General features: G+C 48.7%; 1 protein-coding gene across 1 annotated transcript in view; it reads left to right on the top strand.

Annotated features, from left to right (window-relative positions):
* Positions 1 to 13,682, top strand: part of LOC132770300 (short transient receptor potential channel 2-like) — a 53,764-nt gene extending 40,082 nt beyond the window's left edge. Inside the window, exons 10-14 of the mRNA XM_060767171.2 lie at positions 191 to 383; positions 1,360 to 1,487; positions 3,164 to 3,233; positions 10,466 to 10,598; positions 13,318 to 13,682. Of these exons, the coding sequence (XP_060623154.2) occupies positions 191 to 383; positions 1,360 to 1,487; positions 3,164 to 3,233; positions 10,466 to 10,598; positions 13,318 to 13,682 (889 nt within the window). The remainder of the gene's footprint in view (positions 1 to 190; positions 384 to 1,359; positions 1,488 to 3,163; positions 3,234 to 10,465; positions 10,599 to 13,317) is intronic.

The following is a 13,682-nucleotide window of genomic DNA, read 5'->3' as shown; positions in this document are numbered from 1 at the left end:
AGTTTCCTTCCAGTTCTAGTAGAATATAGACTGCGTCAGAACCTGGTGGACTATCTTTCCCTAAACAGAAGTTGGATGGCCATCCGTTGGGAGGGATTGAGATTGTGTGTTCCTGCCTGGCAGAAGAGGGCTGGACTAGATGACCTTTGGGGTTCCCTGCATATTGGAGCTTTCTTCCCTCGTTCTACAGCTTCAACGAGACCTTCCAGTTCCTCTTCTGGACCATGCTGGGGATGGAGGAGCACAACGTGGTGGACATGCCCCAGTTCTTTGTGGCCGAGTTGGTGGGCAGGATCCTCTATGGGATCTTCACCATCATCATGGTGGTCGTCCTCCTCAACATGCTCGTGGCCATGATCACCAACTCCTTCCAGAAAATCGAGGTGAGACCCAGGAACAAGGTCAAAAGTCTCTGCCTTTGAACCTCGGCCCAGGTCTTGGAGAAGAGGAGACGTGAGAGACAGGCTTAAGTGATGGCAAAGGAGGAGGAGGAAGGGCAAGGCTGCTTTCTGCTGCTCTGGAGACTTGGACACAAGGGAGCCATGCGTTCAAATTCCAAGAAAAGAGGTCCCACCTAAACATTAGGAAGAACTTACTGATAGTAAGAGCCATTTGGTGGGAATTTGCTGCTGTGGAGTCTCCTTCTCTGAGGGTTTTTAAGCAGAGGCTGGATGGCCATCTGTTGGGAGGGATTGGATGGTGTCTTCCTGCCTCACAGAAAGGGATGGCCTTTGAGGATCCCTTCCAACTATATGATTCTTCCCTTCCTTCCTCCCTCCCTCCCTCCTTTCTTTCCTTCTCTCCTCCCTTTCTTCTTTCTTTCCTTTTTCCTTTCCTTCTTTCCTTCCTTTTTCCTTCTCTTCTTCCTTCCTCCTCTCCTTCCTTCTCTCCACTTTTCCTTACTTACTCCCTCCCTCCCTCCCTTCTTTCCTTCCTTCCTTCCTTTTTCCTTCTCTCCATCTTTCCTTACTCCCTCCCTCCCCCTCCCTCCTTTCTTTCTTTCTTTCTTTCTTTCTTTCCTTCTCTCCTTTCTTCTTTCTGTCCTTCTTTCCTTACTCCCTTCCTTCCTTCTTCCTTCTTTCTCTCTTTCTTTCCTTACCCCCTTCCTTCCTTCTCTCCTTCTTTCCTTCTCTCCTACTTTCTTTACTCCCTTCCTTCCTTTCTTCCTTAATTTCTTCCTTCTTTTCTTTCTTCCTTCCTTCATTCTTTCCTTCTCTCCTTCCTTCCTTCCTTCCTTTCTTCCTTCCTTTTTCTTTTGTTCTTTCTTTCCTTCTTTTCCCCCCTTCCTTCCATCTTTCCTTCCTTCTTTTCTCTTTCTGTCCTTCCTTCCTTCTTTCCTTCCTTCTTTCCTTCCTGCAGAATGATGCTGACGTGGAGTGGAAGTTTGCCCGCTCGAAGCTCTACCTGTCCTACTTCCGGGAGGGCCTGACCCTGCCGGTCCCCTTCAACATCCTCCCCACCCCAAAGGCCGTCTTCTACGCTGCCAGGTAAGGCAGTCAGTTGGGATAATGGGAGGTTTTGTGTGAGTTTTGGGAGCCATAGCAAACAGAAATGCAATGGATGCACCCACTGGCCACCAATAGATGCAGTGGATGCACCCACTGACCACCAAGAAATACCAGGTGTACATCCACTGACCAATAAATGCAGTGGATACTTCCACTGACCACCAATAAATGCTATGGATTCAATGGCCACGCAGCTAGGAAAACAATACAATTTAGTGCCTAAAAGTCAATTTACTCCTTTGGTTTCCTTAGAAAGATTTGTTCAGAAGAGCTTTGCCACCACGGCCACCCTCTGAAGCAGAGAGAGTGTGTGACCTGTGCCCACCATCACCCACTAGTTTCTATGGAGGATTCAAACCCTGATCTTAGTCCCAAACCTCCCTGTTTGATACCACCCTTTCTGTGAATGAAGGATGACTCTGAATCCTATCAGTCTGAGGAAGAGAATCACCTCTTGGAGGGTGTAGGGTGCCCAAAGGCCACTTTCCCCAATGCAGTTGTGTATCATGCTTCCAGTCCATTTGCCGCGCTTGTTTCTGTCTCTCTGCTTTGTTCCTCAATCGAGACCTAACCTCAGAATATAAATGAAGTCGATAGGAACTTTAGAAGGGTCTACCCCAGGAGGAGAGACCCTGCGGCTCCACCAAAGAGGGATCGCTACGTTGGTGAGCAAAGAGAAGCCTAATTTTAAGCAATTTATTTTCCCTAAGTTCCCAAACAGAATCTCACCAAAGTTGAAGAAAGTGCCACCGAGATGGTTTATTAGCGATTCAGCTGAAAAGGATACAAAGCGGCAATCATTCGCCAAGCTAAGCATACATGTACACAAATAAATGCCATTTTTATAGAAAAAACAGAGTGTGTGGTTTGAATCCCCCACTCCCCGCCTGGCTTGAAGGTGATTGGCTGGCGCCTCAACAGCTGGGAGGAGGCTCGTCTGCCCCTCGAGTGCCTGGGCCAATCACAGGGCTTCTGCCGCCTTGGCGCGTCGACGAATCCGGTAGGGAGGAAGGTGAGACAAGGGAATACAATGCATTCTTGAATGGATTATGGAGTTACAGGAAATGTCTAGGGGGCCTAACGAGTCCAAACCGGCCTTCAAGAAAAGCCAACCTATTGTGTCGTGATTGATCTGAGATAAGCATTGATCACTTAATCCAGGTTTTCCTCTTGTGGTCAAACAGGGGCACAAAGGGGGAAACTTTGGTGAATGTCTTCAATGGAAAGGCTTGAAAGGAAACGGGTCAGGAGGAGGAGACTTTCCAAAGGTCCTCTTTCTTCCTATTGTAATGTGATTAAAAAGCCACAGAGAGTAAACCCAATTATCCTCCCTCAGTGTCCATAGTTCATATTATTCATAGGAAGGTCCATAAAGGGAAATATATCCACGAGGGGGAAAGAGAGTCCCTTGTTTGTGAGATGGGGGACCATCAGGAGCCCAGGTGTGCCTCAGGTGGAAAAAGTCAAATACTTTTGTGGCATGATTTTCACCAAATTGACCAAGGCTTAACCCTTATTATCCAGTCTGGTGTCCTTGCCCTTAGCAAAACTATAAGTTACTATCTCTTATGGCGGGGGGGGGGGGGTCATGTTCGACTTCATTCGTAACAATCATCCTTATCGTTGGCTGACCGCTTGCTCTTCTGCCTCCGCAGGGGCCTCCTCCGCTTCCTTTGCTGCTACAAACCCAAGCGGTCGCAGAAGTACCCTCCGATTGCGACCATCGTAAGTTACCTTTGACACGTGATCAGCATTTCTTAGAATCATAGAGTCTTCTATGGTTCTAAAGGCCATCTAGTCCCACCCCCCTGAAATGCAGGAAAAGCACAATCAAAGCACCCCAGACAGATGGCCATCCAGCCTCCAAGGAAGGAGGGAGAAGTCCAGGATGGATTCCAGAAGAACTGGGAGAGAATGCACATTCTGGCACCTTGGCCCTTCCTGCAGCCATGATAGGTTTTGCATTTGGATCTGCCAGTCCAGGTGACCAATAACACTATGTAACAAAATTTGGAAAATGTTCTGTTCCTGGTTTGAAAGTGTTATTTCCTATTTAATTGTGCAGCCCTTACTTTGAAACCAGTTGTTATCCTCCAGAAACTTTGTTTTTGTGGCTGCCATTGTGGAATTGGTTGCGCCATGAATTGCCCTTCAAAAACAGTCTTTAGACAATGTTGAAAGTAAAAAGGGTAAGCAAATGCAATTGAAAAGTGCAAAAGAAAACAAGGAAGTCTTAATCCAGACACAAATTAAAGTCTCTAACAAAGTCCCAAAAGAAACAGCAATCTTCCATCACACAACGGATGATGAACTAAGTCCTTAGCAACAGACACAAAGCAGATTCAATTGGAGTGAAAACAGCAGTATCAGGGGCGTTATTACCAGCAAAAGCTGACTGCTCCTGCTACTGATTTATAGCCCTGAATTCCCCATGCAGGGGTGCTAGGGCGTCTCCCAATTAGCTCAGCATTTTTATTTATTTATTTATTATTTATTATTTGCATTTGTTAACCGCCACTCTCAGCCCGGAGGCGACTCGTGGCGGTTTACAGAACATAGAACATAAAGACAACAGTTACAATAATTAGGAATATAACACACATCTTACTAACACACAACTAATTAAACTAAAAATCCGCTTCGTCTTGTTTGGGTCATAATCCATCTCGTCGTCATAGTCCATTCCGGTGGTCACACCAAAAAGCATAGCACATTAATTAAAGGCCTTTTCAAAGAGCCAGGTTTTCAGGCCCCTACGGAAGGCCATGAGGGACGGCGCCTGTCTAACTTCAGCAGGGAGGGAGTTCCACAGCCGGGGGGCCACCACGGAGAAGGCCCGCTCTCTAGTCCCCGCCAAGCGTGCCTGTGAGGCAGGCGGGACCGAGAGAAGGGTCTCCCCGGATGATCTCAAGGTCCTCGTGGGCTCGTAGGCCGAGATGCGGTACTCAAGGTATTTTGGGCCGGAACCGTTTAGGGCTTTGTAGGTTAGCACCAGCACCTTGAATTGGGCCCGGTAGCTGATCGGCAGCCAGTGGAGCTGGGACAGCAAGGGCGTTGTGCGCTCCCTGCGTCCCGCTCCGGTTAACAACATGGCTGCCGCGCGCTGGACTAGCTGGAGCTTCCGGGCCGTCTTCAAGGGCAGCCCCACGTAGAGAGCGTTGCAGTAGTCGAGGCGGGATGTGACCAAAGCGTGTACCACCGTGGCCAAGTCAGACTTCCCAAGATACGGGCGCAGCTGGCGCACGAGCCGAAGCTGTGCAAATGCTCCCCTGGTCACCGCTGAAACCTGGGGATCCAGGCTCAGCGATGAATCCAGGGTCACACCCAAGCTGCGAACCTGCGCCTTCAAGGGGAGTGCGACCCCGTCCAGCACAGGCTGTAACCCTATACCCTGTTCGGCCTTGCGACTGACCAGGAGTACCTCCGTCTTGTCTGGATTTAATTTCAGTTTGTTCGCCCTCATCCAGACCGTCACAGCGGCCAGGCACCGGTTCAGGACTTCGACAGCCTCCTTAGTAGCAGGTGGGAAGGAGTGACAGAGTTGGACGTCATCTGCGTACAGATGACACCGCACCCCGAAACTCCGGATGATCTCACCCAGCGGCTTCATGTAGATGTTAAACAGCATGGGAGACAATATGGAGCCCTGAGGAACACCACAGGTCAAAGGCCGTGGTGTTGAACAGGAGTCCCCCAATAACACCTTCTGGGTACGACCCTCCAGAAATGACTGGAGCCACCGCAAAGCGGTGCCCCCAAGGCCCATCCCTGCAAGGCGTCCCAGAAGAATACCGTGGTCGACGGTATCGAAGGCCGCTGAGAGGTCCAGGAGCACCAACAGGGACACACTCCCCCTGTCTAGCTCCCGGCGGAGATCATCCACTAAGGCGACCAAGACCGTCTCGGTACCATGCCCCGGTCTGAAGCCAGACTGTGCCGGATCCAGATAATCCGTGTCTCTCAAGAATACCTGGAGTTGTGAGGCCACCACGCTTTCCATGACTTTGCCCAAGAAGGGAAGATTGGAAACAGGCCGAAAGTTGTCAAATTTAGTGGGGTCCAGTGATGGTTTCTTCAACAGCGGCTTTATAATAGCCTGTTTTAGGCTCGCTGGAATCGTGCCTTCCCGAAGGGAGGCATTCACCACCACCGTTACCCACTCAGCCAATCCCCCTCTGGCCTCTTTCAGAAGCCAGGATGGGCAGGGGTCTAGGATGGACGTGGTAGGCCTCATTCCTCCAAGTATCTTGTCCACATCCTCGGGTTTCACAAACTGAAAAGAATCCATCAAAATAGGACAAACGGGTGCTTGTGTCACATCCACAGAGACTGCATTTAATGAGGCGTCCAGCCCAGAGCGGATCAAAGCGACTTTGTCTGCAAAGAACCGAGCAAATGCTTCACAGCGCGTGTCCGAGTTGTCAGGGCTCCCACCTGAAGTGGGGGGAGTTAAAAGACCTCTGACAATCCGAAACAACTCCGCCGGACGGTTTTTTGCAGACGCAATAGTGGCCGCAAAGAAAGTTTTCTTTGCGGCTTTTATTGCCGCGGCATATGCCCTTAAAAAGGACACAAACCGTGCTCGATTTGGCTCGCTTGGGTCCGAGCGCCACACGCTCTCTAGTTCCCTCTTCCTTCGCTTCATCGCTGCCAGCTCCTCAGTAAACCAAGGAGCAGGTTTAGCTCGGTTACTTGAGAGGGGACGTTCCGGAGCGATCCTGTCAATTGCCCTGGTCATCTCCCCATTCCAGAGAGCGACCAGGGCCTCGACATGGTCACCTACCGAGGTGGCGGGAAAATCCCCAAGAGCCATCAGGAATCCGTTCGGATCCATAAGCCTCCTGGGGCGGACCATCTTAATGGGTCCTCCACCCCTGCGGAGGTTAGGGGGCGCAGTGAGCCTAAATCTGATCAGGAAGTGGTCGGTCCATGGCAACGGAGAGATGGACAACTCCTCCACACCGCCACCCTGCTCCCATCCCTGACAGAAAACCAAGTCCAATGTGTGTCCAGCACAGTGGGTGGGGCCAGATATTTGCTGGGACAGCCCCATGGTTGCCATGGCAGACATGAAGTCCTGAGCCGCTCCTGTGAGGGTCGCCTCGGCATGGATGTTGAAGTCCCCCAGCACAAGAAGCCGTTGGGACTCCACCACCAGGCTCGAGACCACCCCCGCTAGCTCAGGCAGGGAGACTGTAGTACAGCGAGGTGGACGGTATACTACAAGAATCCCTATTCTGTCCCGGTCACCCACCCTCAGGTGGACGCATTCGAAATTTGTGGTCTGCGGGATGGGGCTCCTGGTCAGATGGATGGAATCCTAGCTAAACGCTGTCTGTGCTCTTCTCTTTTCGTCTCTTTAGAAATGAATTCTTGTTGGCTATTCTCACACTCCTTCGAACTCTGAATTCCAAACGGTCAGCCTGATCTAAGATTCCCGTTTCATCGAGGTCAGGCTGCTGACCTCCTTCTTGTTGGCTATTCTCTCACTCCTTCGAGCTCTGAATCCCAAACAGTCATCCTGATCTAAGATTCCCATTTCATCAAGGTCAGGCTGCTGACCTCCTTCTTGTTGGCTATTCTCACACTTCTTCGAACTCTGAATTCCAAATGGTCAGCCCGATCTAAGGTTCCCATTTCATCAAGGTCAGGCTGTGGGAGGGAACCTTAGATCGGGCTGACCATTTGGAATTCAGAGTTTGAAGGAGTGTGAGAATAGCCAACAAGAAGGAGGTCAGCAGCCTGACCTTGATGAAATGGGAATGGCGGGGACGAGAGATAGGGCCTTCTCGGTGGTGGCCCCCCGGCTGTGGAACACTCTCCCTGTAGACATCAGACAGGCACCCTCCCTTATGTCATTCCGCAGGAGCCTAAAGACTTGGTTATTTGAGAAGGCGTTTAACTAAGTGCTAAAACAATTGGTAATGACGACTGGAATGGAATATGGACTACGAGATGGGTTTATGATTCTACGAAGAGACGGTGCGGATGATTTAGTGTAATTATTTGATTGTTGTATTATTGATAGTTGTTGATATTTCGTTGTGCTATTGCTTTATTGTAAACTGTGTTTTTATATGTTGTACACCGCCGTGAGTCGCCCTAGGGCTGAGAACGGCGGTCAACAAATGAAGTAAATAAATAAATAAATAAGGTCAGCAGCCTGACCTTGATGAAACGGGAATCTTAGATCAGGCTGACCGTTTGGAATTCAGAGTTTGAAGGACTGTGAGAATAGCCAAGAAGAAGGAGGTCAGCAGCCTGACCTTGATGAAACGGGAATCTTAGATCGGGCTGACCGTTTGGAATTCAGAGCTTGAAGGAGTGTGAGAATAGCCAACAAGAAGGAGGTCAGCAGCCTGACCTTGATGAAACGGGAATCTTAGATCAGGCTGACCGTTTGGAATTCAGAGCTTGAAGGAGTGTGAGAATAGCCAAGAAGGAGGAGGTCAGCAGCCTGACCTTGATGAAACGGGAATCTTAGATCGGGCTGACCGTTTGGAATTCAGAGTTTGAAGGACTGTGAGAATAGCCAAGAAGAAGGAGGTCAGCAGCCTGACCTTGATGAAACGGGAATCTTAGATCAGGCTGACCGTTTGGAATTCAGAGTTTGAAGGACTGTGAGAATAGCCAAGAAGAAGGAGGTCAGCAGCCTGACCTTGATGAAACGGGAATCTTAGATCGGACTGACCGTTTGGAATTCAGAGTTCGAAGGAGTGTGAGAATAGCCAACAAGAAGGAAGTCAGCAGCCTGACCTTGATGAAACGGGAATTTTAGATCAGGCTGACCGTTTGGAATTCAGAGTTTGAAGGACTGTGAGAATAGCCAAGAAGAAGGAGGTCAGCAGCCTGACCTTGATGAAACGGGAATCTTAGATCGGGCTGACCGTTTGGAATTCAGAGCTCGAAGGAGTGTGAGAATAGCCAACAAGAAGGAGGTCAGCAGCCTGACCTTGATGAAACGGGAATCTTAGATCGGGCTGACCGTTTGGAATTCAGAGCTTGAAGGAGTGTGAGAATAGCCAACAAGAAGGAGGTCAGCAGCCTGACCTTGATGAAACGGGAATCTTAGATCGGGCTGACCGTTTGGAATTCTGAGCTTGAAGGAGTGTGAGAATAGCCAACAAGAAGGAGGTCAGCAGCCTGACCTTGATGAAACGGGAATCTTAGATCAGGCTGACCGTTTGGAATTCAGAGCTCGAAGGAGTGTGAGAATAGCCAAGAAGGAGGAGGTCAGCAGCCTGACCTTGATGAAACGGGAATCTTAGATCGGGCTGACCGTTTGGAATTCAGAGTTTGAAGGACTGTGAGAATAGCCAAGAAGAAGGAGGTCAGCAGCCTGACCTTGATGAAACGGGAATCTTAGATCGGGCTGACCGTTTGGAATTCAGAACTTGAAGGACTGTGAGAATAGCCAAGAAGAAGGAGGTCAGCAGCCTGACCTTGACGAAATGGGAACCTTAGATCAGGATGACCATTTGGAATTCAGAGTTCGAAGGAGTGTGAGAATAGCGAACAAGAAGGAGGTCAGCAGCCTGACCTTGATGAAATGGGAACCTTAGATCAGGATGACCGTTTGGAATTCAGAGTTCGAAGGAGTGTGAGAATAGCCAACAAGAAGGAAGTCAGCAGCCTGACCTTGATGAAACGGGAACCTTAGATCAGGCTGACCATTTGGAATTCAGGTTTCAAAGGAGTGTGAGAATAGCCAACAAGAAGGAGGTCAGCAGCCTGACCTTGATGAAACGGGAATCTTAGATCAGGCTGACCGTTTGGAATTCAGAGCTCGAAGGAGTGTGAGAATAGCCAAGAAGGAGGAGGTCAGCAGCCTGACCTTGATGAAACGGGAATCTTAGATCGGGCTGACCGTTTGGAATTCAGAGCTCGAAGGAGTGTGAGAATAGCCAAGAAGAAGGAGGTCAGCAGCCTGACCTTGATGAAACGGGAATCTTAGATCAGGCTGACCGTTTGGAATTCAGAGTTTGAAGGACTGTGAGAATAGCCAAGAAGAAGGAGGTCAGCAGCCTGACCTTGATGAAACGGGAATCTTAGATCGGGCTGACCGTTTGGAATTCAGAACTTGAAGGACTGTGAGAATAGCCAAGAAGAAGGAGGTCAGCAGCCTGACCTTGACGAAATGGGAACCTTAGATCAGGATGACCATTTGGAATTCAGAGTTCGAAGGAGTGTGAGAATAGCGAACAAGAAGGAGGTCAGCAGCCTGACCTTGATGAAACGGGAACCTTAGATCAGGATGACCGTTTGGAATTCAGAGTTCGAAGGAGTGTGAGAATAGCCAACAAGAAGGAAGTCAGCAGCCTGACCTTGATGAAACGGGAACCTTAGATCAGGCTGACCATTTGGAATTCAGGTTTCAAAGGAGTGTGAGAATAGCCAACAAGAAGGAGGTCAGCAGCCTGACCTTGATGAAACGGGAATCTTAGATCGGGCTGACTGTTTGGAATTCAGAGTTCGAAGGAGTGTGAGAATAGCCAACAAGAAGGAGGTCAGAGGCCAAAGAAATGCTTTCATGTATTGCAAAGGGTATTAAGCAGTGTGTTTGAAAACAAACCTTTGTCAGAGCAACTTTTCGTTCAACCGAGCAGCTTGTGCGCATTTGCCTGGATCATCTTGTAGTTCTTGTGTTCATGGTCTTGGGACTTTGTCATGTTCTCATGAGATTTTGTTTTGCAGGTGCCTCTGGAATCATGCTTCATAGTGCTTTGTTATATTGATCTTTTGGAACATTATTTGCTTTTAAGGACTTTTTTATCTTTTACTTTTCAATAAACTACAAATACTTCAGTCTGTGTGCAGTTTGGTGATCTCATCAAGATGAAACTATTCTGAGAGTGTTTTTCTCCCTCCGCTGGGCAACTAATTCCATCCATCTGCATGGAATTGGGACTCAGCTCAGGGCAAACCCAGGTGTCTCTGCTCTCTTTTCCCGTCTTTAGTCAAACCCGTCCATTGAAGAGGGCATCCTGAGGTCCGAAACGCGGCTGTCTTACCGTCGCCAGGTGCTGAAGGCTTTGGTCCAGCGCTACATCGACACGGCCAGGCGGGAGTTCGAGGAGGGACGCAGGAAAGGTCAGCCCCAGAGAGGGATGTCAGGAATACCCTTTGGACCTTAACAATGTTCTTGAACCCATGCTATCCGCCACCTCCCTTTGCACTCTCACATTTGCTATACACAGTTTTCTCTATGGAAGTCCACAAAGGTACACCGTCACACCCTTGTCATAATGTAGCATGGCAAAATCCTTTTACATATTTTTGATAGATAGCAATAGGGAGCTGAAGCAAATAATGGGGCAGGGTTTACAGTGGGGTTGGTATGGCCAGATCTTTGGGGAAATTGGTTCAGTTTGCCTCAAATTTGTATTAATAATTAAATTAGGGAAAACATCCATAGTCATAGTAAGTAAATACTAGTAAGCCCAATGATGTGGGCTTGTCCATGAGATCACGAAGAGTCTGAAGTGACTCAACGAATAAACAACAACAAGCCAAATGTCCTGGCTATTTGCATAAGTTGTCTCAATGGGTTCACAGTTATTTGCACAACCTTGCCTTGTGGTTTTGTCCTAATCAGCTTATATTGAGCAAATCTCAAGCAGAAATGCTCTGGGTTGTTGTAGTTTTTTTCGGGCTATATGGCCATATTCTAGAGCAGTGTTTCTCAACCTCCCTAATGCCGCAACCCCTTAATACATTTCCTCATGGTGTGGTGACCCCCAACCATAACATTATTTCCATTGGGTTGTTGTAGGTTTTTTCAGGCTAGATGGCCCTGTTCTAGAGGCATTCTCTCCTGATGTTTCGCCTGCATCTATGGCAAGCATCCTCAGACCTCACTACCTCTGAGGATGCTTGCCATAGATGCAGGTGAAATGTCAGGAGAGAATGCCTCTAGAACATGGCCATATAGCCTGAAAAACCTACAACAACCCAGTGATTCCGGCCATGGAAGCCTTCGACAATTATTTCCATTGCTACTTCATAACTGTTATTTTGCTACTGTTATGAATCGTAATGTAAATATCTGATATGCAATATCAGATATTTCATTAACTGGACCAAATTTGGCACAAATACCCAATACACCCAAATTAGAATACTGATTGAGTTGGGGGGGGGGGGTCATTTTGTCATTTGGGAGTTGTAGTTGCTGGGATTTATAGTTCTCCTACGATCAAAGAGCATTCTGAACTCCACCAATGATGGAATTGAACCAAACTTGGCACACAGAACTCCCACGACCAGCATAAAATACTGGAAGGGTTTGGTGGGCATTAACCTTGAGTTTTGGAGTTGTAGTTCACCTACATCCAGAGAGCACCGCGGACTCAAAACAATGATGGATCTGGACCAAACTTGGCATGAAAATCAATATGCCCAAATGTGAACTCTCCTGGAGTTTGGGGAAAATACGCTTGACATTTGGGAGTTGTAGTTGCTGGGATGTAGAGCTCACCTACAATTAAAACACCTTCTGAACCCCACCAATGATAGCCAAACTTCCCACACAGAACCCCCATGACCAGCCGAAAATGCTGTGTTTTCTGGTGGTCTTTGGCGACCCCTCTGACACCCCTTTGTGACCTCTCCAGGTGTCCCGAGCCCCAGGTTGAGAAACACTGTTCTAGAGGCATTCATAGAATCATAGAATCAAAGAGTTGGAAGAGACCTCATGGGCCATCCAGTCCAACCCCATTCTGCCAAGAAGCAGGAATATTGCATTCAAATCACCCCTGACAGATGGCCATCCAGCCTCTGCTTAAAAGCTTCCAAAGAAGGAGCCTCCACCACACTCCGGGGCAGAGAGTTCCACTGCTGAACGGCTCTCACAGTCAGGAAGTTCTTCCTAATGTTCAGATGGAATCTCCTCTCTTGTAGTTTGAAGCCATTGTTCCGCGTCCTAGTCTCCAAGGAAGCAGAAAACAAGCTTGCTCCCTCCTCCCTGTGGCTTCCTCTCACATATTTATACATGGCTATCATATCTCCTCTCAGCCTTCTCTTCTTCAGGCTAAACATGCCCAGTTCCCTAAGCCGCTCCTCATAGGGCTTGTTCTCCAGACCCTTGATCATTTTAGTCGCCCTCCTCTGGACACATTCCAGCTTGTCAATATCTCTCTTGAATTGTGGTATTGACAAGCTGGAATGTGTCCAGAGGAGTCTCTCCTGACATTTCGCCTGCATCTATGGCAAGCATCCTCGGAGGTAGTGAGGTCTGTTGGAACTAGGAAAAAGGGTTTATATATCTGTGGAATGACCAGGGTGGGACAAAGGACTCATGTCTGCTGGAGCTAGGTGTGAATGTTTCAACTGACCAATTTAATTAGCATTTGATGTCCTGGCAGTGCCTGGGGCAATCTTTTGTTGAGAGGTGATTAGATGTCCTTGTTTGTTTCCCCTCTGTTGTTTTGCTGTTGTAATTTTAGAGTTTTTTAAATACTGGTAGCCAGATTGTGTCCATTTTCATGGTTTCCTCCTTTCTGTTGAAGTTCTCCACGTACTTCTTGTGGATTTCAGTGGCTTCTCTGTGTAGTCTGACATGGTGGTTGTTGGTGTGGTCCAGCAATTCTGTGTTCTCAAATAATATTCTATGTCCAGGTTGGTTCATCAGGTGCTCTGCTATGGCTGACTTCTCTGGTTGAAGTGCCAGAGAAGTCAGCCATAGCAGAGCACCTGACGAACCAACCTGGTGTAGATCCAGCCCAAAACGCATAAAAGCAAGATAGTGATGATGATGATGATGATGATGATGATGATGATGATGATGATGCCTGTGTCTCTTTGGCCGCAGATCTGGGCAACCGCCTGACGGAGCTGAACAAGTCGGTGCAGCGCCTGCATTCAGAGGTGAAGCAGCTCCGGCGCTCGGTGGCCACCAACTCCATGGCCACCAACCCTTTGGATGGGGCTAGTGTCCTGCGCAGGTACATCATGAAGGTGCGCAACAGCTTCCAGAACTACGACTCCCATGACCCGGGCAGCTCTGGCCAGGCCTCTCCCGAGGAAGCCGTGGTGGTCCACCAGGAGGAGGAGAGCCTACCAGAAGGGGGAACGGACCCTCCAGAAAGCGCCAAAGGAGCGGAGACTGAAGAGGAGGGACCCCCAAAAGAGGAGGCCCCAACGGAAGAGTTGGATGTCCCCCAAAGTGGTCAATGA

This window comes from Anolis sagrei, chromosome 3, assembly GCF_037176765.1.
Source record: "Anolis sagrei isolate rAnoSag1 chromosome 3, rAnoSag1.mat, whole genome shotgun sequence".
Classification (NCBI taxonomy): domain Eukaryota; kingdom Metazoa; phylum Chordata; class Lepidosauria; order Squamata; family Dactyloidae; genus Anolis; species Anolis sagrei.
The sequence above is the reverse complement of the archived record's forward strand: the minus strand, read 5'-3'. Positions and strand labels throughout refer to the sequence as shown.